At 41.5% G+C, this 23,652-nt stretch overlaps 1 protein-coding gene and 1 non-coding gene across 2 annotated transcripts in view; both read left to right on the top strand.

Moving 5' to 3' along the window:
* The window catches only part of NAIP (NLR family apoptosis inhibitory protein), a 32,942-nt gene extending 9,715 nt beyond the window's left edge, over positions 1-23,227 (top strand). Inside the window, 19 exon segments of the mRNA XM_078365985.1 lie at positions 173-299; positions 301-544; positions 546-591; positions 594-858; positions 860-886; positions 888-958; positions 961-999; positions 1,002-1,049; positions 1,052-1,186; positions 1,189-1,568; positions 1,570-1,696; positions 5,828-5,869; positions 5,872-5,991; positions 8,325-8,531; positions 9,568-9,654; positions 12,177-12,341; positions 22,752-22,826; positions 22,829-22,953; positions 22,955-23,227. Coding sequence (XP_078222111.1) covers positions 173-299; positions 301-544; positions 546-591; positions 594-858; positions 860-886; positions 888-958; positions 961-999; positions 1,002-1,049; positions 1,052-1,186; positions 1,189-1,568; positions 1,570-1,696; positions 5,828-5,869; positions 5,872-5,991; positions 8,325-8,531; positions 9,568-9,654; positions 12,177-12,341; positions 22,752-22,826; positions 22,829-22,953; positions 22,955-23,227 — 2,603 coding nt within the window.
* LOC118151802 (U6 spliceosomal RNA) lies at positions 8,706-8,812 on the top strand. The gene has a single exon (XR_004740210.1). It is a non-coding gene; the product is annotated as a U6 spliceosomal RNA (small nuclear RNA).
* Positions 23,228-23,652: the final 425 nt, after the last annotated feature.

The following is a 23,652-nucleotide window of genomic DNA, read 5'->3' as shown; positions in this document are numbered from 1 at the left end:
CACGTGCCTGTAATCCCAGCTACTCAGGAGGCTGAGGCAGGAGAATTGCCTGAACCCAGGAGGCGGAGGTTTCGGTGAGCTGAGATTGCACCATTGCACTCCAGCCTGAGAGTTTCTGAGAGCGAAACTCCATCTCAGAAAAAAAAAAAACAAAAAACACCACTTGTCACAGACTTATTGATTACTGTCCATATAGACAGGGCCAGGGATATCTGTCAATACCTAGAGACAATTGTAGAGATCAAAGAGTTTCCCTTTTATAATACTATCTATATATTACAGAAACTCTTTTCACATAATGACTTGTCTGCAAAAGTTTATGGTTCACTTTGGAGTGAATGAAGCTTTGCAGGGGATTCAGAAAACTCCCCTCTTTGTGGTGGCAATCTGTGCTCATTGGTTTCAGTATCCTTTTGACCCATCCTTTGATGATATGGCTGTTTTCAAGTCCTATATGGAATGCCTTTTCTTAAGGAACAAAGTGACAGCTGAACTTCTCAAAGCAACTGTGTCCTCCTGTGATGAGCTGGCCTTGACAGGATTTGTTTTCATGTTGCTTTGAGTTTATTGATGACGATTTGCAGAAGCAAGGGTTGATGAGATCTAACCATGAGATCTCATGGGCAAATTTACAGCCCAGAGACTAAGACCATTCTATTGGTTTTTAAATTCTGCATTCCAAGAATTTCTTGCAGGGATGAGACTAATTGAACTCCTGGATTCAGACAGGTAGGAACATCAAGATTTAGGACTATATTATTTGAAACAAATCAACTCATTCATGATGACTGTAAGCGCCTACAACAATTTTTTGAACTGTATCTCCAACCTCCCTTCAACAAAAGCTGGACCCAAAATTGTCTCATTTGCTCCATTTGGTGGATAACAGAGTCATTAGAGAATACATCTGAAAATGATGACTACCTAAAGCACCAGCTGGAAATTTCACTGAAGATGCAGTTAGGGGATTGTGGCAAATTTGTCCACAAGCTTACTTTTCACTTCAGAATGTTTACTGGCTCTTGCCCTAAAAATCGCTTCTGAAGGCAACCTGTTGCTGCAGGTTCTCCATTTGTTTTGCAATTCCTTCAAGGGAGAACACTGACTTTGGATGTACTTAAGTTACAGTACTTTTTCGACCACCCAGAAAGCCTGTCATTGTTGAGGGGCATCCAGGTCTCGATAAAAAGAAGAGGTCACCCAAAACAGATTTTTCAGTCCTGGAAACATGTTTGGACAAATCACAGGCACCAACTATAGATCGGGACTATGCTTCTGCATTTGAACCTATGAATGAATGGGAGCAAAATGTAGCTGAAAAAGAGGCTAGCATAAAGAGTTGTCTGAATATCCAGCGCAGGGCACCACCAGACATCAGTACTGGCTATTGGAAACTATCTCCAAAGCAGTACAAGATTCCCTGTCTGGAAGTCCATGTGAATGATACCGATGCTGCAGACCAGGAGATGCTCGGGGTTCTAATGACAGTTTTCTCAGCTTCAGAGTGCCTTGTACTCCATTTAAACCACAGCAGAGTCTTTATTGAAAGCATCCGCCCAGCTCTTGAGCTTGTCTAAGGCCTCTATCACCAAGCACCCTGTAAACAAATTGCAACTTGGCACAGCTGAACAGGAACCGCTTCTCATCCTGCCTTCCCTGGAATCTCTTGAAGTCTCAGGGACAATCCAGTCAACAGGTATACCTGCATATATTTTGGATGACTATTCTGATGTATAATTTTATTTTCTCACTTAGTTTTAAGTGGTTGAAAATTCTGAGGCCATGAGAGCATGAATGCTCATTGATAGAAATAGATAAAATAAACATTCACTAATGTTTTTTGGTCAGCAGCATGAATTAGTGAAAAATCCCTGAATAATAGAATGCTTTTCAAATAACTCAGATAAAATGAATAAAATATTAATATTAAATTATTGAAGTCTCTTAATAAACAGACAGGATTTGTTATTAGTAAAAGAATTAGCTATATGTAAGATGATGCTTAGAGATTTCCTTCATCCTGGCTACCCAAAGGAAGAAAGGGCTGTGGTCCCTGGAAAATAAATAAAAAAATGGGAAATAATATTTTCACCCATTTGTGTCTTCTTTAACTCCTCTAAGCACTATTTGATAGTTTTCAGTGTAGACTTTACCCATCTTTCATTAAATTTATTCCTAGATACTCATATCTTTTGACAGTATTGTAAATGTCGTTAAAAATAGTTTTTCGGCCAGGTGCGGTGGCTAATGCCTGTAATCCCAGCATTTTGGGAGGCTGAGGTGGGCAGATCACAAGGTTAGGAGTTTGGGACCAGCCTGACCAACATGGTAAAACCCCGTCTCTATCTAAAAATAGAAAAATTAGCCAGTCGTGGTGGTGAGTGCCTGTAATCCCAGCTACATGGTAGGCTGAGGCAGGAGAATTGCTTGAACCTGGGAGGCAGAGGTTGCAGTGAGCCAAGATTGCACCACTGCACTCCAGTCTGGGCAACAGAGTAAGACCCTGTCTCAAAACAATTTTTTTTTTCACTTTCTAATTGTTGCTAGTATTGCTTTGGTCTTAAGCAGTTTGACTGTTATATGCCTAGGTGTGCTTTGGTTTGTATATATCTTACTTGAGGTTCACTGAACTTTCTTGGGACCTGTGAGTTGATATTTATCAAATTTAGAAAAATTTTCATCTTTTTTCAAGTATTTTTATTACAGTAAAATATATGTGACAAAACTTACATTCTAATCATTTTAAGTGTACCACTCAGTGGCATTACGTGGATTGACTACGTTGTACAACCATCACCACCATCCATCTCCAGAACCTTTTCATCATCCCAAACACTGTATTCATTAAACAATAAATCGTCGGGCCAGGCACGGTGGCTCAGGCCTGTAATCCCAGCACTTTTGGAGGCCAAGGCGGGTGGATCAGCAATTCCAGACCATCCTGGGCAACATGGTAAAACCCTGTCTCTACTAAAATACAAAAAATTAGCTGGGTATCATGGCGGGTGCCTGTAGACCCAGATACTCAGGAGGCTGAGGCAGGAGAATCGCTTGAGCCCGGAAGGCGGAGGTTGCAGTGAGCTGAGATCGGCCACTGCACTCCAGCTTGGGCTGCAGAGCGAGACTCCGTCTCAAAACAACAAGGCAGGGCGAGGTGGCTCATGCCTGTAATCCCAGCACTTTGGGAGATCGAGGCGGGTGGATCACAAGGTCAAGAGATCGAGACCATCCTGGTCAACATGGTGAAACCCCGTCTCTACTAAAAATACAAAAACTTAGCTGGACATGATGGCGCCTGCCTGTAATCCCAGCTACTCAGGAGGCTGAGGCAGGAGAATTGCCTGAACCCAGGAGGCGGAGGTTGCGGTGAGCTGAGATCGCGCCATTGCACCCCAGCCTGGGTAACAAGAGCAAAACTCCGTCTCAAAAACAAAACAAAACAATAAATCTTCCCTCCCACCAGCCCCTGACAACTTCTCTTCTATTTTCCGTCTCTATGAATTTGCCTATTCTAGATATTGTTTATACGTGGAATCACTTCTTTGGCTTATTTCACTTTGGATATTGTTCAGGGTTCACCATGTTGTAGCATATGTTGGAGTTTCATTCCTTCACATGTACCCCATAAATATGTACAATTATTATGTATCAACTTTAAAAAAGAACTTCATTCCTTTTTATAGCTAATATTCCATGGTATGTAGTACATTTTGTTTATCCATTGTCTACTGAGGGACACTTGGGTTGTTTCTACCTTCTGGCTATCATGAATAATGCTGCAATGAACACTGGCATTGTAAGTATCATTTTAAGTTCTTGCTTTTAATCATTTTGGGTATATACCTAGAAACAGAATTGCTGATTCATATGGTAATTGCGTTTAACTTTTTGAGAAACTTGTACAGTAGCTGCACCATCTTACATTACCACCAGCAAAGTACACAGGGTCCGATTTCTCCACATTCTCTTCAGCATTTGTTCATTTTTGTTTTTGTTTTTGTGGAGACAAAGTCTCACTCTGTTGCCCAGGCTGGAGTGCAGTGGCACAATCTCGGCTCACTGCAACCTCCACCTCCCGGGTTCAAGCAATTCTCCTGCCTCAGCCTCCTTAGTAGCTGGCACTAAGGTGTGCACCACCACACCTGGGTAATTTTTGTATTTTTAGTAGAGATGGGTTTCGCCATGTTGCCCAGGCTGGTCTCGAACTTCTGAGCTCAGGTAGTCCGCCCACCTTGGCCTCCCAAAGTGTTAGGATTACAGGTGTGAGCCACTGCACCCAGCCTATTTTTGTTCTCATTGTTGTTTTTCAGATAGGGTCTCACTTTGTTGCCCAGGCTGGAGTGCTGCGTTACAATAATGGCTCACTGCAGCCTCAACCTCTTGAGCTTAAGTGATCCTCCTGCTTCTGCCTCCCATGTAGCTGAGACTACTGGCATGTGCCATCATGCCTGGATAATATTTTATTTTTTGTAGAGACAGTCTTGCTATATTGCCTGGTTTGGTCTGGTCTGTGGTCTGTTTGTCTCTCTTTCTTTCTCTCTCTCTCTCTCTCTCTGTTTCTTTTCCCCACATCTCTGTTTCTCTCTCTCTTTCTCTGATTCCCTCCGTCTCTCTTTCTTTCTTTCTGAGACAGTCTTGCTCTGTTGCCCAGGCAGGAGTGCAGTGGCACGATCTTGGCTCACAGCAACCTCTACCTCCTGGATTCAAACGATTCTCCTACATCTTCCTCCCAAGTAACTGTGATTACAGGCTCCCGCCACCACGCCCAGCTAATTTTTGTATTTTTAGTAGAGATGGAATTTCACCACGTCAGCCAGGCTGGTCTTGAACTCCTGACCTCAGGTGATTCACCCGCCTTGGCCTCCCAAAGTGCTGGGATTACAGGTGTGAGCCACCGGGCCTGGCCCCTAGTCTGGTCTTGAACTCCTAGCCTCAAACGATCCTTCCGCCTTGGCCTTCCAAAGTGCTGGGATTACAGGGATGAGCCACAGTACCCAGCCCATTTTGTTTTGTGATGATCTCACAAAGCCATTCTAGTGGTTGTGAAGTGGTATCTCATTGTGGTTTTGATTTGCACTTCTCTAATGTCTGAATGATGTTGAGCATCTTTTCTTTTTTTGAAAAAATACCTATTTGCTCATTTAAAAATTGTTTTTGTTGGGTTGTAAGAGTTACTCCTATATTTTGGATTTCACATCTTTATCAGATAGATGGTTTGAAAATATTTTTCGCATTCCATAGGTTGTCTTTTCACTTTCTTTATAATGTCCTTTGATATACAAAAGTTTTAAATTTTGACAAAGTCCAATATCTGTTTTTTTTTTTCTTTTATTGCTGGTTCTTTTGTTATCATATCTAAGAATCCACTGTCAAATTCAAGGTCATGAAGATTTACTCCTATGTTTTTTTCTAAGAGTTGTATGATTTATGCTTTTATATTTAGGTCGTTGATCCATTTTGAGTTGATTTTTTTTTTTACATGGTGAGACATAGGAATCCAACTTCATTCTTTCACATGTGCAGATCCAGTTGTCCCCAGCCATCTGCTGAAGAGATGCCATGTGTCTTTTGTGAGTCCAAAGAGTAGCACAGTACGTAATCAGTAAATGCTGCAAACAGCAATATCTTTACATATGTTCTCTAAAAAAAAAAAAGTTTTATGGTATGTGGAAGATTTGCATGTGAAAATAGCTGGATGAATCAAAATGACTGAATGATACAAAATGTTCATTCAGTATGAAGAGCACAAGACTGATGCCTAAGGAAAAAAAAAGTTCATTCAGAACTCTTTAGATTAAATAATGGGAAACTGTGTGCTGCTTTCCAGACCAAGTCTTTCCTAATGTGGGTAAGTTCCTGTGCCTGAAAGAACTGTGAATCTGGAAGGCAAAATAAATATTTTTTCAGTCATTCCTGAAGAATTTCCAGACTTCCACCATATGGAGAAATTATTGATCCAAATTTCAGCTGAGTATGATCCTTCCAAACTAGGTAAGGATGGCACTTTAATATGCTTGTTTTTACATCAGTTGGAAAAGCTACTTGGCCAAAATTTATTTAAGAGGTAAAGGTCCTGTGTGGTTCTAAGGGTGTAGCCTGTATCCATGGTAAATTGTGGTGAAAAGCACTCTTTCTTATTAAGACAGCCGAGTACTATTTGTAATTATTGAGCCTTTACTACATACAAGGAAGTGTCCTAAGCACGTCACAAATATTAGCTGAGTCTTCACACTCACTCTGTGAAGCACAGTACTATTATTTTGTAGCTGGGAAAACTGAGACATTAAGAGATTAAGTAATTTGCTCAAGGTTATCCAGTGAAGAAAATACAGATCTGTGTCTCAGACACGGGAATTTTGACTCCAAAATCAGAGCTCTTAATCCCTAATATAGGCCAGGCATGGTGGCTCATGCCTGTAATCCCAGCACTTTGAGAGGCCAGGATGGGTGGATCACCTGAGGTAAGGAGATCGAGACCAGCCTGACCAACATGGTGAAACCCCATTTCTACAAAAATGCAAAAGTTAGCCAGACATAATGGCGCATGTCTGTAATATTGGCTACTTAGTCGGCTGAGGCACGAGAATCACCTGAACCCAGCAGGCAGAAGTTGCAGTGAGCTGAGATCGCGCCATTGCACTCCAGCCTGGGCAACAAGAGTGAAACACTGTCTCGGGGGAAAAAAATGCCTAATGTTACCACTCTAAAATAATTTTCAGGGTTATTTTGTTTTTGCTTAGGCTGGTCTTACATTGCAACTTACAGATCTGCCAGCTTAGCAGGAAGGAAAACTGCTGATCGGAAGCATCTCCCTGTTTCTCAACAGCCTATCCTAATAGTTCATAAAAAAGGTGCAGCCATCTTTCTTAAATGTATCATTTAGCAAAATGACTTAGGCATCATCATTCCTTAACTTAGTAAACACTGGACACTAAAGATTAAAGAAATATACAACTGTATGGAATTGACATAAAGAGCTGCATGCAAAAAATTTAGTTGTTGGCCGGGCACAGTGACTCACACCTGTAATCTCAGCACTTTGAGTGCTGAGGATCGCCTAAGGCAAGAGGATCTCCTGGAGCAGGAGTTCAAGACCAGGCTGGGCAACATAGCAAGACATCATCTCTACTTAAAAAAAAAAAAAAAAAATTAGCCAAGTATGATGGTGTGCACCTATAGTCCCTAGCTACTCAGGAGGCTGGATCACTTGAGTTCAGAAGTTCAACCTTTTAGTGTGCTATGATTATGCCGCCGCACTCCAGCCTAGGTGATAGAGCAAGACCCTGTCTCAGATACAAAGGTATATGTATATACATTGAAGCTGGAGGTGGTAGCAATTTTTAAAACAAATTTAGGTTTTGCCTCACAGTTGTCATTCCTTTTGTGTTTCTTCTTCTTTCTTCTTCGGAGTGACAGAGACTCATTCTGTCACCCACGCTGGAATGCAGTGGCACCATGTCGGCTCGCTGCAATCTCCATCTCCTGGGTTCAAGCAATTCTCCTGCCTTGGTCTCCCAAGAAGCTGAGATTACAGGTGCCTGCTACCATGCCCAGCTAATTTTTTCATATTTTAAGTAGAGACGGGATTTCATCATGTTGGCCAGGCTGGTCTCGAACTCCTGACCCTCAAGTGATCCACCCACCTTGACCTCCCAAATTGCTGGGATTACAGGTGTGATCCACCACACCCGGCTCTTTGTATAGTGTTCTTTTTTTTTTTGAGACACAATCTCACTCTGTCACCCAGACTGGAGTGTGGTGGTGTGATCTCAGCTCACTGCAACCTCTTCCTCCTGGGTTCAAGCAATTATCTTGCCTTGGCCTCCTGAGTAGCTGGGATTACAAACGCCTGCCACCCACATTTGACTAATACTTGTATTTTTAGTAGAGACAGGTTTTCAGGGTGGTCTTGAACTCCTAAGTTCAGATTATCCACCCGTCTTGGCCTCCCAAAGTGCTGGGATTGCAAGTGAGAGCCACGGTACCTGGCCTCTTTGTACAGTATTCTTATTGTGCAATGTCATCTACAAACTTAGAGATATTAGATGTTAAAGCTGAAGGTGATGTTACTGAATCAATGCCTGTATTTTATAGATGAGAAAACTGTTACCCCGAGAGGGTCAATAATGTGCCCAAATTCATATCACTTATTAGTTTCAGAACCTGAACCCAAGCCCAGAGTGACCTGATTCTTAGATCATGACATCATAGTACTTGGTTTTAATTCAATATTATTGAAACAAAGTAATAAACTACGTGGCTAATTTTGATAGAAATTTATTTGCAGTCTTTTCTAATTTCTGAAAATTCTTGATCTTTTACAGTAAAATTGAATCAAAATTCTCCAAACCTTCATGTTTTCCATTTGAAATGTAACTTCTTTTTGGAATCTGAGTCTCTCATGACTTTACTTGCTTCCTGTAAGAAACTCAGAGAAATTTTTTCTGATTCTTTTTTTTTTTTAAAGCCGTCCCATTTGGGAAGAGTTATAATATTACAATTGTGGTTTAAGATGTTTCTATGGGCACAGAGTCATATTAAGCACTCTTTAAAAAAGAGCCATATTTTGAGGCTGGCTCATGTCTGTAATCCCAGCACTTTGGGAGGCTGAGGCAGGAGACTCGCTTGAGGTCAGGGGTTTGAGACCTGTCTGGGCAACATAACAAGCCTTCTAGCTCTACAAAATCTTAAAAATAATTAGTTGGGTGCTCGCTTTGGCAGCACATATACTGAAATTGGAACGATACAGAAAAGATTAGCATGGCCCTTGTGCAAGGATGACATGCAAATTTGTGAAGTGTTCCATATTTTTTAAATAAAAAAAAAATTAGTTGGACGCAGTGGCACCTGTAGTCCCAGCTACTAGAGAAGCTGAGGCAGAAAGATTACTTGAGTCCAGAAGGTTGAGGCTACAGCAAGCTTGAACTTCCACCTCCTGGGTTCAAGCTTTTCTCCTGCCTTAGACTCCCAAGTAGCTGGTACTACAGGCATGTGCCACCATGCCTGGCTAATTTTTGTATTTTTAGTAGAGACGGGGTTTCACCATGTTGGCCAGGACGGTCTTGATCTCTTGAATACTATGCAGCCATGAAAAAGGATGAGTTCATGTCCTTTGCAGGGACATGGATGAAGCTGGAAACTATCATTCTCAGCAAACTGACAAAATAACAGAAAACCAAACACCACATGTTCTCACTCATAAGTGGGTGTTGAACAACAAGAAAACATGGACACAGGGAGGGGAACACTGCACTCCAGCCTGGGTGACAGAGACATTGTCTCTTAAAAAAAAAAAAGGAAAATTATTTCTCAAATAATAAAGTATATGTCTTTCTAGAATTTTCTTTTTTTACCTCTAAGCTCAATTGGATTTGAAATTTCCAGAATTTTAACTACATTTCTAGTTATCAGAACTATTTTCTGAGGAAAGATTTGTTTCATCTACTTAGTCATATGAATTCAATCTGAATTATTACATTGATTTCCAATTTCTTCATTTTAAAGATGTTATTCTTTGCTGTAAGAGATGTAGCTGACATAACTGAATTTTTATTTTCCCTTTTGTAGTTGCCATTTTACCAAGTTTTATTTCACTGAAGATATTAAATCTTGAAACCCAGCAATTTCCTGAGGAGGAAACATCTGAAAAAGTTGGTATGTTTACAAAATACTGCTTTTTACATATTCTTATTCTTTCTGCCCAGAATTCTTTTTCTCCTATTTTGAATTAGCCACAAGGAAGCAAGATATGTATTAGCTGCCCTTGCTTATTAGGAGGAAGTGACAGTGATGCTTAACTTTTACCCCCTGCCAAGGCTTTCACTACAGTTTTACCTCCAGATTTGATTTCAAAGCAGAATGACTTTTTTTTTCTTCTTGAGATGAAGTCTTGCTCTGTCACCCAGGCTGGAGTGCAGTGCAGGGCAGTGGTGCAATCTCAGCTCACTGCAATCTCTGCCTCCCGGGTTCAAGCAATTCTCATGCCTCAGCCTCCTGAGTAGCTGGGATTACAGGCCTACCACCACACCCAGCTAATTTTTGTATTTTTAGTAGAGACAGGGTTTTACCATGTTGGCCAACCTGGTCTTGAACTCCTGATCTCAGGTGATCTGTTCGCCTCAGCCTCCCAAAGTCCTTAGATTACAGGTTTGAGCCACTGAGCCTGGCCTCAAAGCAGAATGACTTCTTAGAATACATATTTAGTCATTATAGCACTATGCAATTTCATTGTCAGATATCTGTTTCAAATGAGACCTCATTGTTTCAATGGTTACTGAAATACAGGTAAAAATCTTTTTTTTTTTTTAACAGAGTTTTACTCTTGTTGCCCAGGCTGGAGTGCAATGGTGCCATATTGGCTCACTGCAACCTCTACGTCCTGGGTTCAAGTGATTCTCCTGCCTCAGCCTCCCAAATATCTGGAATTACAGGTGCCTACCATAACGCTCAGCTAACTTTTTGTATTTTTAGCAGAGACAGAGTTTCACTGTATTCGCCAGGCAGTTCTTGTACTCCTGACCTCAGGTAATCCACCCACCTTGGCCTCCCAAAGTGCTGTGATTACAGGTGTGAGCCATGTGCCTGGCCAAAATCTATCTTTTAAGGTTAAGAAAACTCAATATATGAAAACTATATTTCATAAAATGATAGCTATAGAATTTAAATGTTTTGATTAAAAAAAATGATTATGAAAGTAATGTATGCTCATGGAAAACATTCTAACAGAAACAAAATATAAAGGGAGGCAGTGGAGATAGGGACTGCAGAGCTGTGCTATTCAAAGTGCTTCTCAAACATAAGCATGCTTAAGGATTGCCAGGATCCTCCTCTTCTCTTCCCTTCCTTTGGAGGCAGCTATGTGGGTAGATGCTGAGGCGGCAGAGGTAGGATCAGGGCCAAGGAGATGGCTGGCATATATCACAGGTTGATTAAGCAAATAATACAGTGAGTAAAGCCAGGCGCAATGGCACACACCTGTAATCCCAGCACTTTGGGAGGCTGAGGTGGGGGGATCACCTGAGGTCAGGAGTTCAAGACCAGCCTGGCCAACACAGTGAAACCTCGTCTCTACTAAAAATACAAAAACTAGCTGGTCATTGTGGCCAATGCCTGTAATCCCAGCTACTTGGGAAGCTGAGGCAGGAGAATCTCTTGAACCTGGGAGGCAGAGATTGTAACGAGCCAAGATCAGGACACTGTACTCCAGCCCGGGTGACAGCGCAAGACTCCATCTTAAAAACAAACAAAATAACAGTGAGTATAATGAGAGCCACATTTCTTCAAGCTGGAAAAGGAATTTACAAATATTGAAAGGTGAGGCTAGAAAGAGCTTTGAGGTGCTGGATTAGAATTGGAAATATCGGTCTGGCCTCATGGTTTTTTAACCTATGAACATACATAAACAGAGATCTCTGTGTATATACATTGACCTCCGCATGTCTATACATACACACATACATATTTCTCAGCTCAGTCAATGGAGAGACTAGAAGGCACTGCAGTAATAATGAACATACCAAGTACCCAGATATTGATTTCTAAATCCGGTCCTTCCTTAAAGGAACAAGGGTCCTTGCAGAATTGGCTGATTCAAGAACTGAGACAGGGAAAGAAAACAATACGCCTGGGACATTGTTTTATGCTAGAAAGGATTCCATATATTTGCATGCGTCAGGCCTCAGAAGTTGAGAACTTTCTAGTGATCAAGTAATCTATAGTGTGCCATACTAGGAAGGAGAGAAAGTGAAAAGGAAGGTTCCAAGAGTGGTGGACTATAAGGCTTTAGGGCCAGGAGGGAAGTGCAGAATCACTGAGGATGACAGCAGGCAGTGGGATGGGAAGGGAGGCTGCTGCAGAGCTGGGAGAGGAACCTGCAGGGCCAGGAAACGCTTCATTCTAAACGATGAAATGGAGATTGAATTGGCAGTCTGGATTTCAGTGCAGGAGAGATTAATTGGTAGAGAGTGGTGGGGGATTTGTATGGCGGTAGCGAGGAGGATGGAAGCACGTGCTGACCCTTCTCTTGCCCTCAGAGAGTGAGAGGAATGGCCTCTATGCCACACGGACTCTGTGCTTCCTGGACCATGCATGGTGTTTACACCTCACATGATTTTCAGATTACTGCTGCAAAGAAACAAAAAGTACAAAGAGAATAGATTTTTGGTCTTTTCTAACAGCCTACGCTTTAGGTTCTTTTAATAATCTGGAAGAATTGATCCTACCTCCTGGGGATAAACTACCTCCACTGGCCAAACTGATCATCCAGCAGTGTCAGCAGCTTCACTGTCTCTGAGTCCTCTCATTTTTCCAGTCTTTGAACAATGACAGCGTGGTGGAAATTGGTGAGCTAAAGTGTTTCAGCTTGCATGGAAGGTAGTGGTATAGTCAAGCTTTCTGCTGCAATGTGTCTATAAAAATATTTGCCCCTCTAGAAATTTTCAACCCACTTCCTCATTTTCACTATCATAGTGTTCCCTCTAGTGTCCTTCTGTGGATTTAGGTGCATTCTAGTCAGATTTGAAAGTACAAAAAGGTCTCCCATTTGTAAATATACAAGCCCTCCAATCTGTGTTCTTGTCACCTGGTGTTTCAGACCCCTGGCCACATAACCTCCTAAGTACTCTCTTTTAAAACTGAAGATGAATATATACACAGAAAGTACAAAAATCATACATGTACTGCTCAATGAATTTTGTTTGTTTTGAGACAGAGGTTTGCTCTTGTTGCCCAGGCTGGAGTGCAGTAGCATGATCTCGGCTCACTGCAACCTCCCCACTCCTGGGTTCAAGTGATTCTCCTGCTTCAGCCTCCCAAGTAGCTGGGATTACAGGCATGCACCACCACCCCTGACACAAGGTTTCACCATGTTGGCCAGGTTAGTCTCAAACTCCTGACCTCAAGTGATCTGCCCTCCTCAGCCTACCAAAATGTTGGGATTATAAGCATAAGCCATCACACCTGCCCTAGAAATGTCTTTTACTTTGCTTTTGAAATATATTTTTTCAGTGAGTATAGAATTCTATTTTTGGCTCTTATTTTCTCTCACATTTCTAGCTTCCATCATATCTTTTGTTTAGGAAGCTGTCAGTCTTTTTGTTGTGCTCTTGAAGGGGAGGGATTGTCTTTTCCCCCCTCCTTTGGTGGCTTTTAAGATTATTTTCTTTGTTTTCTTTTGTGGCAGTTGCTACGAACTTTCGTGCCCCCCAGAATCCACGTGTTGAAGCCCTAACCCCCAATGTGATTGTATGTGGAGAGAGGACATTTTAGGGCACTTTCTTATGGCCACCTGAGCAGACCATACAGCAGCAGGTGTACTCTAACATGTCCTAGTGGATTTCCTTTGTATTTACTCCGCTGGTGGTTTGTAGAATTGATTGGTTTTGTGCCTGATGTCTTTTATCAGTTTTGGGAAGTTCTTGGCCAATATGTGTATAGCTTCTGCCCAGTTCTTCACCTCTATTCTTCTCTCTTCTCCTTGCATATAGCAGAAGGACTCAACCTAATTTGGAATCAGGAGAGGCCTTTTTTAGAAACTGAGATTTCTTTTTCCTTTTGTTTTTGGTTTACTGAGGCGGAGTCTTGCTGTGTCACCCAGGCTGGAGTGCACGGGTGTGATCTCAGCTCACTGCAACCTTGACCTCCTGAGTTCAAGCGATTCTCCTGCCTCAGCCTCCTGAGTAGCTGGGACTATAGGCATGCACCACCATGCTTAGCTAATTTTTGTATTTTTAGTAGAGGAAGGGTTTCACCATGTTGTCCGGGCTGGTCTCAAACTCCTTACCTCAAGTGATCTGCCCACCTCAGCATTCCAAAGTGCTGGGATTATAGGCATGAGCCACAGTGACCAGCCTGAGGAACTGAGATTCTTTTTTAAAATTAATTATTTTTTTCTTATACTTTAAGGTCTGGGGTACATGTACAGAAAGCACAGGTTTGTACATAGGTATACACGTGCCATGGTGTTTTGCTGTATCCATGCCCCCATCATCTACATTAGGTATTTCTCCTAATGTTATACCTCCCTAATCCCCCCACTCCCTGCTATCCCTCCCCTAGCCCCCCACCACTAGTAGGCCCCAGTGTGTGATGTTCCCCTCCCTGCATCCATATGTTCTCATTGTTCAACACCCACTTATGAGTGAGAACATGCAGTATTTGGTTTTCTGTTCTTGTGTCAGTTTGCTGAGAATGATCCATGTCCCTGCAAAGGACATGAACTCATTGTTTTTTATGGCTGCATAGTATTCCATGGTGTATATGTGCCACATTTTATTTATCCAGTCTATCATTGATGGGCATTTGGGTTGGTTCCAAGTCTTTGCTATTGTGAACAGTGCTGCAATGAACATACATGTGCATGTGTCTTTATAACAGAATGATTTATAATCCTTTGGGTATATACCCAGTAATGGGATTGCTGGATCAAATGATATTTCTAGTTCTAGATCCTTGAGGAATCGCCACACTGTCTTCCACAATGGTTGAACTAATTTACACTTCCAACAACAGTGTAAAAGCACTCTTATTTCTCCACATCCTTTCCAGCATCTGTTGTCTCCTGATTTTTTAATGATTCCCATTCTAACTGGCATGAGATGGTATCTCACTATGGTTTTGATTTGCATTTCTCTACTGACCAGTGATGATGGGCTTTTTTTCATATGTTTATAGCTGCATAAATGTCTTCTTTTGAAAAGTGTCTGTTCATACCCTTTGCCCACTATATGATAGGGTTGTTTTTACCTTATAAATTTAAGTTCTTTGTAGATTCTGAATATTAGCCCTTCATCAGATGGGTGGATTGCAAAATTTTGTTTCCATTCTATTGGTTGCTGGTTCCCTCTAATGTTATATTTTCTTTTGGTGTGCAGAAGCTCTTAAGTTTAACTAGATCCTATTTGTCTATTTTGGCTTTTGTTGCCATTGCTTTTGGTGTTTTAGTCATGAAGTCCCTGCCTATGTGTATATCCTGAATGGTACTGCCTAGGGTTTCTTCTAGGGTTCCTATGGTGTTAGGCCTTATGTTTAAATCGTTAATCCATCTAGAGTTAATTTTTGTATAAGGTGTAAGGAAGGGTCCAGTTTCAATTTTCTGCATATGGCTAGCCATTGTTTCCCAACACCATTTATTAAATAGGGAATCCTTTCCCCATTGCTTGTTTTTGTCAGGTTTGTCAAAGATCAGATGGTTGTAGATGTGTGGCGTTACTTCTGAGGCCTCTGGTCTGTTCCATTGGTTTTTATCTCTGTTTTGGTACCAGTACCATGCTATTTTGATTACTGTTGCCTTGTAGTATAGTTTGAAGTCAGGTGGCGTGATGACTCTAGCTTTGTTTTTTTTTTTTGCTTAGGATTGATTTGGCTATGTGGGCTCTTTTTTGCTTCCATATGAAGTTTAAGGTGATTTTTTCAAATTCTGTGAAGAAAGTCAATGGTCGCTTGATGGGAACAGCATTGAATCTATTAAGTTACTTTTGGCAGTATGGCCATTTTCACAATAATGATTCTCCATAACCATGAGCGTGGAATGTTTTTTTTATCTGTTTGTGTCCTCTCTTATTTCCTTGAGTGGTGGTTTGTAGTTCTCCTTGAAGAGGTCCTTTACATCCTTTGTTAGTTGTATTCCTCAGCATTTTATTCTCTTTGTAGCAATTGTGAATGGGAGTTCACTCATGATTTGGCTGTTTGTTATTGGTGTATTAGGAATGCTTGTGATTTTTGCACATTGATTTTGTATCCTGAGACTGCTGAAGTTGCTTATCAGCTTAAGGAGATTTTACGCTTGAGTTAACTGGGTCTTCTAAATATACGTCTGCAAATAGAAACAATTTGACTTCCTCTTTCCCTAATTTAATACTTTTTTTTTTTTCTTTTTCTTGCCTGATTTCCCTGGCCAGAAATTCCAATACTATGTTGAATAGGAGTTGTGAGAGAGGGCATCCTTGTCTTGTTCCAGTTTTCACCCATTCAGTATGATATTGGCTGTGGGTTTGTCATAAACAGCTTATTATTTTGAGATACGTTCCATCAATACGTATTTTTGAGATACGTTTATTGAGAGTTTTTAGCATAAAGGGCTGTTGAATTTTGTTGAAGGCCTTCTCTGCATCTCTTCAGATAATCATGTGGTTTTTGTCTTTGGTTCTGTTTATGTGATGGATTATATTTATAGATTTGTGTATGTTGAACCAGCCTTGCATCCATCCCAGGGATGAAGCCAACTTGATTGTGATAAGCTTCTTGATGTGCTGTTGGATTGGGTTTGCCAGTATTTTACTGAGGATTTTTGCATCAATGTTCATCATGGATATTGGCCTGAAATTTTCTTTTTTAGCTGAGTTTCTGGTATCAGGATTATGTTGGTCTCATAAAATGAGTCAGGGATGATTCTCTCTTTTTGTATTGTGTGGAATCGTTTCAGAAGGAATGGTACCAGCTCCTCTTTGTACCTCTGGTAGAATTTGGCTGTGAACTTGTCTGGTCCTGGACTTTTTTCGGTTGGTAGGCTGAAATTGTCTCAATTTCAGACCTTGTTATTGGTCTATTCAGGGATTCAACTTCTTTCTGGTTTAGTCTTGGGAGCATTTAAGTGTCCAGGAATTTATCTATTTCTTCTAGATTCAATGGTTTATGTGCATAGAGGTGTTTGTAGTAATCGCTGATGGTAGTTTGTATTTCTGTGGGATTGGTGGTGATATCCCCTTTATCATTTTTTATTGCATCTATTTGATTCTTCTCTTTTCTTTTTTATTAGTCTGGCTAGCAGTCTGTCTACTTTGTTGATCTTTTCAAAAACTGACTCCTGGATTTATTGATTTTTGAAGGTTTTTTTGTGTTTCTATCTCATTTAGTTCTGCTTTGATCTTAGTTTTTTTTTGTCTTTGGCGGCTTTTGAATTTGATCTTGCTCCTCTAGTTCTTTTAATCATGATGTTACAGTGTCGATTTTAGATCTTTCCTCACTTCTCATGTGGACACTTACTGGTATAAATTTCTCTCTAGACACTGCTTTAAATGTGTTCCAGAGATTCTGGTGCATTATGTCTTCGTTCTTTTTTTTTCTTTCTTTCTTTCTTTCTTTTTGCATGCACTTAGGGCATAGTGTCTTCGTTCTCATTGGTTTCAAAGAACATCTGTGTTTCTGCCTTCATTTCATTATTTATCTAGTAGTCACTCAGGAGCAGGTTGTTTCGTTTCCATGTAGTTGTGTGGTTTTGAGTGAGTTTCTTAATCCTGAGTTCTAATTTGATTGCACTGTGTTCTGAGAGACTGTTATGATTTCTGTTCTTTTGCATTTGCTGAGGAGTGATTTACTTCCAATTATATGGTCAGTTTTAGAGTACATGTAATGTGATGCTGAGAAGAATGTATATTCTGTGGATTTGGGGTAGAGAGTTCTGCAGATGTCTGTTAGGTCCACTTGGTCCAGATCTGAATTCAAGTCCTGGATATCCTTGTTAATTTTCTGCCTCATTGATCTGTCTAATATTGACAGTGGAGTGTTAAAGTCTCCCTTCATTATTGTGTGGGAGTCTAAGTCTCTTTGTAGGTCATTAAAAACATGCTTTTTGTACCTGGGTGCTCCTGTATTGGGTGCACATATATTTAGGATAGTTAGCTCTTCTTGGTGCATTGATCCTTTTACCATTATGTAATGCCCTTTGTCTCTTTTGATCTTTGTTAAAGTCTGTTTTATCAGAGACTAGAATTGTAACCCCTGCTTTTTTTCTGCTCTCCATTTGCTTGGTAAATCTTCCTCCATCCCTTTATTTTGAGCCTATCTGTCTTTGCACCTGAGATGAGTCACCTGAGTACAGCACACCAATGGGTGCTGTACTCATTATCCAGTTTGCCTGTCTATGTCTTTTGATGGGGCCATTTTGGTTTAGCCCATTTACATTTGAGATTAATATTGTTATGTGTGAATCCTGCCATTTTGATGCTAGTGGGTTGTTTTGCCTGTTAGTTGATGCAGTTTCTTCACTGCGTTGATGGTCTTTATAATTTTGTATATTTTTGTAGTGGCTGGTACTAGCTGTTCAGTACTTCCTTCAGGAGCTCTTGTAAGGCAGGCCTCATGGTGACAAAATCTCTCAGCAGTTGCTTGTCTGTAAAGGATTTTATTTTTCCTTCACTTATGAAGCTTAATTTGGCTAGATAAGAAATTCTAGGTTGAAAATTATTTTCTTTAAGGGTGTTGAATATTAGCCCCCACTCTCTTCTGGCTTGTAGGGCTTCTGCCAAGAGATCCACTGTGAGTCTGATAGGCTTCCCTTTGTGGGTAACCTGACCTTTTTCTCTAGCTGCCCTTAGCATTTTTTTTTCCTTCATTTCAACCATGGTGAATCTGACGATTATGTGCCTTGGGGTTGCTGTTCTTGAGGAGTATGGTGGTCTCTGTATTTCCTGAATTTGAATGTTGGCCTGCCTTGCTAGGTTGGGGAAGTTCTCCTGGGTAATATCCTGAAGTATGTTTTTCAACTTGTTTTCATTCTTCCTGTCACATTCAGGTACACCAATCAAATGTAGATTTGGTCTTTTAACATAATCCCATATTTCTTGAAGGCTTTCTTCATTTCTTTTCACTCTTTTGTCTCTAATCTTGCCTTCTCACTTTATTTCATTGAGTTGATCATCAGTCTCTGATATCCTTTCTTCTGCTTGATCGATTCAGCTATTTAAACTAGTGTATGTTTCATGAAGTTCTTGTGCTGTGTTTTTCAGCTCCACCAAGTTGTTTATGTTCTTCTCTACATTTGTTATTCTAGTTAGCATTTCGTCTAACCTTTTTTGAAGGTTCCTAGTTTCCTTGCATTGGGTTAGAACATGTTCCTTTAGCTCGGAGAAGTTTGTTATTACTCACCTTCTGACGCCTGCTTCTGTCACTCATTCTCCATCCAGTTTTGTTCCCTTGCTGGTGAGGAGTTGTGATCTCTTGGAGGAGAAGAGGCATTCTGGTTTTTGGCAATTTCAGCCTTTTTGTGCTGGTTTCTTCCTATCTTCGTGGATTTATCTACCTTTGGTCTTCGAAGTTGATGACTTTCGGATGGGATATCTGAGTGGGCGTCCTTTCTGTTGATGTTGAAGCTATTTCTTTCTGTTAGTTTTCCTTCTAACAGTCAGGCCCCTCTGCTCCAGGTCTGCTGGAGGTCCACTCCAGATCCTGCTTGCTTGGGAATCACCTGTGGGGGTTGCAGAACAGCAAAAATTGCTGCCTATTCCTTCCTCTGGTAGCTTCATCCCAGAAGGGTACCTGCCAGATGTCAGCCAGAGCGCTCCTGTATGAGGTGTCTCTTAAGATAAACGGGGGTCAGGGAGCCACTTGAGGAGGCAGTCTGTCCCTTATCCGAGTTCAAGTGCTGTGCTGGGAGATCTGTTGCTCCCTTCAGAGATGCTGGGCAGGGATGTTTAAGTCTGCTGAAGCAGATCCCACAACCACCCTTTTTCCCAGATGCTCTGTCCCAGGAAGCGGGGGCTTTATTTATAAGTCTTTGATGGGCTGCTGCTTTTTTTCAGAGATTTCCTGCTCAGCAAGAAAGGGGTCTATTCACAGTCTGCCTGTAGAGGCCTTGCTGAGCCGTCCCTTATCACAGCTGGGCTCCACCCAGTTGCTGTATAAAATTCCTGGAGTCTTTGTTTACACAGGCAGGTTAGTACAGCCTACCTGAGCCTCAGTAACGGCAGATGAGCTCGTTACTCAACCTCAATGAGGCCCTCCCCACACTGAGCTCGAGCTTCCTGGATAGAGCTCAGACTGCTGTACTTGCTGCGAGAATTTCAAGCTAGTGGATCTTAGCTTGCTGGTCTTTGTGGGTGTGGGACCCGCAGAGCCAGATCACTTGGCTCCTTGGCTTCAGTCCCCTTTTTTTCAGGGGAATGAGCGGTCCTGTCTTGTTGGCATTCCAGGTGCCACTGGGGTATGAGAGAAAAAAAAAAAAACTGCTGTAGCTGAAATGGCTACCCAGTTTTGTGCTGGAAACCTGGGGTGCTGGTGTTATAGGCACAGGGCTGGGGGTGGTTAGCCTCCTGGTCTGAGGCTTGTGAAGACCATGGGAAAAGTGCAGTGTCTGAGCCAGAGTGCTGGAGTGCCTGGAAAAGTCCCTAATGGCTTCCCTTGGCCATTAGGCCAAGGTAGAGGGAGTCCTCTGTTCCCTTGTGCTTCCCAGGAGAGGAAGCAGATGCTCCACCCTGCTTCGGTTTGCCCTCCTTGGGTTACACTCACTGTCTAACCAGTCCCAATGAGATGAACCTGGTATCTCAGTTGAAAATGTGGAGAACACTCACCTCCTGGCTTGCTCTCACTGGGAACTGCAGACTGGAGCTGTTCCTATTTGGCCATCTTGGCAGGAGTCCCAGAATATCTTGGAACTGAGATTTCTATTGAGACCTGAAGTAAGAATAACCCAGGTACAGTTGGTAGAGGAGGGACTGAAACATCATTTCAGAGGTAATTACTTGTGTCATTGCCTGGAGTTAAAGAAAACCAGACATATTTGAAGAACTTAGGGGGGTAAAAAAGAGGATGTCTGGAGCAAGAGGCAAGAGTTGAGTTGTGAGAAAAAGACTGGAGAGGAAAGTAAAAGCCTGACTGGAGAGGGCTTTGTATTGTGTGTTATAAGGGTTGGATCTCATTTCTTAATGCTCAGCACTGTTATTTTATAAATATTATTTTTTTTTAAAAAAGACAACTTATAGCCTTTTTTTCTTTTTTGCTCTTGTTGCCTAGGCTGGAGTGCAGTGGCATGATCTTGGCTCACTACAACCTCCACCTTCCAGGTTCAAGCTATTCTTTTGCCTCAGCCTCCCAAGTAGCTGGGATTACAGGCATGCACCAGCATGCCCAGCTAATTTTGTATTTTAAGATGGGGGTTTGCCATGTTGGACAGGCTGGTTTCGAACTCCTGACCTCAAGTGATCCACCCACCTCAGCCTCCCAAAGTGCTAGGATTACAGGTATGAGTCACCAAGCCCAGCCTTACAGCCTGCCCCCCTCCCCCTCCCCTCCCCCTCCCCCTCTCCCTCTCCCTCTCCCTCTTCCTTATAAGGAAGAATTGAATAACATTCATTGAAAAAAACATATGGTTTCTTTCATCATTTACTATAAATTATTTGTGTCTTATTCATCTCACTACATTAGGTCAAAGCCTTCCTTAGAACTTGAATCTCATACACAGATTTGAGCCAATAACCCCTGTCCCTCTCCCTCCCAAGAGGAGATGTCTTCTCTTCCTAGCCCCCAGCAGAGTACGCCTGGCCCATAGTGGGAACTCAGTAAATATTTGTTGACTGAATAAAGCTTACTTTTCTGTTGCTTCTTCTGATGGACAGCTGAGAGGCCATTGTTTGCCAGTAGTCAGTAATGCTTAAACTTTACTGGTTGGAAACAGCATTCAGATACATCACAGAACCAGCTAACCACACAATATGAAGCAGGAGCTATGGTGAAGCAGAGGAAAGAAGGGAATGAATGTGGAAGACCTGAGTCTTTATTCAAGTCCCTCCAGAAGTGTCTTTCACGTGGGGGAATGAGAAATATCTCTTGAAGGTTACTGAAGATACCTATTCAGGACATAGCTGAAGACGTTTCCCCAGTACCTCTGTTCTTTAACCTTAGTCAAGCTACAGCCATGGATCATAGATTGAAACCAAACTTAACCTTTGCCCAAATTAGAAAAGGAGGTTTGGCAATGAAAAACAAGGCTGGGCATGGTGGCTCATGCCTGTAATCCCAACACATTGGGAGGCCAAGATAGAAGGACTACTTGAGGCCAGGAGTTTGAGATGAGATTTGGCAACATAGCAAGACCTTGTCTCTATAAAATATTGAAAAATTAGCCAAGCGTGGTGGCTAGTCCTGAGTAGCTAGGACTCAGAAGGCTGAAGTGGGAGGACTGCTTCAGAAAGTTTAAGCTGCAGTGAGTTATAATTGAATCACTCACTGTATTCTAGCCTAGGTCACCAAGTGACACCTTGCCTCAAAAAAAAAAAAACCACCACCAAAAAAACCCCAAAAACTCTGCTCAGTACCCATTCCAAAGTCTAGTCAACCTATTTTCACTGAGAACACATGGTACACCCAGCTTCCATTTCCTTTAGAGCCCTTAGTGTCAAAAAAAGGATGGTCCCTTCTGGGCAACAGAAATAGGGCATAGCAGTGGACAGTCAGATGGTATGGCTTTAGGAATGTCACATCCCCTTCTCTATAAAAGGGGAGACATAGTTGCCACAATCTCTGAAGTCCCTTGTAATTTAGACCAGTTTATAGGCATGATGTACCTTGGCATGTGTCCTCCCGTGAGACCAAAAGAGCAGCTCATATTTGCCCAGGGTGGCGAAACACTGAGCACAATGACATCAGTGCTTTAGGGCTTTGCAAATGAAGTCCTTCTTTCGCTGTACTTTTTTGGTTTCTGTTTCTCCGTTAGATTTTTGCCAGTTGGTTCTTTATTAATCCATCAGCTCTTTGGGGTTTTTAAGGAGATATTTTAAAAATACTATATTGAGCTGGACACATTGACACATGCCTGTCATCCCAGCTGCTTGGGAAGCTGAGGCAGGAGGATCGCTTGAGTTCAGGAGTTTGAGACCAGCCTGTATAACACAGCAAGACCCCATTAAAAAAAAAAATTATATTGAACACTTCCTACTAGTGGTGGTGGTGAGAGAGGAGGTTGGTAGACAAATAACCTAGTCTACCGTTATTGAAATGCAAGTTCTTATGATTCTGTTTTCATGAATGTTTTGTTTTTGTAGCCACGGCAGCAATCAATGGAGGGTTCCAGAAACTTGAGAACTTAAATCTTTCAATCAGTCACAAGATTACAGAGGAAAGATCAGAAATTTCTTTCAAGCACTGAACAAGCCAAACTTGCAGGAGTTGAATATCTCCAGGCATTTCACAAACTGTATCAAAGCTCAGGCCTCAACGGTCAAGCCTTTGAGTCAATGTGTGTTAACAACTGCCGTGCCTCATCAGACTGAACATGTTAAACTGGCTCTTGGATGCAGATGATATCGCATTGCTTAATGTCATGAAAGAAAGACATCCTTAATCTAAGTACTTAACTATTCTTCAAAAATGGATACTGCCATTCTCTCCAATCATTCAGGAAAAAAAAAAGATTCAGCTAAAAATTGCTGATCAATTATTTCATCCTTGTGGCACACTGAGGATGAAAAAAATTTGTCAAGTAATGCTAAAATCAGAATTAACTAAAAACATTTATTAACTATTGCATACAAAAGAAAATGTGTAATGCTTGTTAAAAACAAACAAACAAACAAAACACCAGCTCTGCATACTCACCACCAAGCTCAAGAAATAAACCATCACCAGTACCTTTGAGGTCCTTGAATAATCCTCCCCATCTAAAGGCAAATCCTTTAATCAAGTTTATACAGCTAAACCTCCACTGTTCATGGTCAACAGGGAAGGGGTTGAGGAAAGTCTGCCAATCTATCTAAAAACCACACTTTATATAATAAATGGCTAACTTAATGACTGAATCAGTTTCACACATGGATGAAATGAGTTTAACACAAGATCCACATGAATCTTCTGTGGGCCAAGAGATATTCCTTAATCCATGTAGAACCTGTTTTCTATATTGAACTAGCTTTGATACAGTAGATTTAATTTACTTTCCCTTTATCC

The sequence above is a fragment of the Callithrix jacchus genome, chromosome 2, assembly GCF_049354715.1.
Source record: "Callithrix jacchus isolate 240 chromosome 2, calJac240_pri, whole genome shotgun sequence".
Lineage (NCBI taxonomy): Eukaryota > Metazoa > Chordata > Mammalia > Primates > Cebidae > Callithrix > Callithrix jacchus.
The sequence above is the reverse complement of the archived record's forward strand: the minus strand, read 5'-3'. Positions and strand labels throughout refer to the sequence as shown.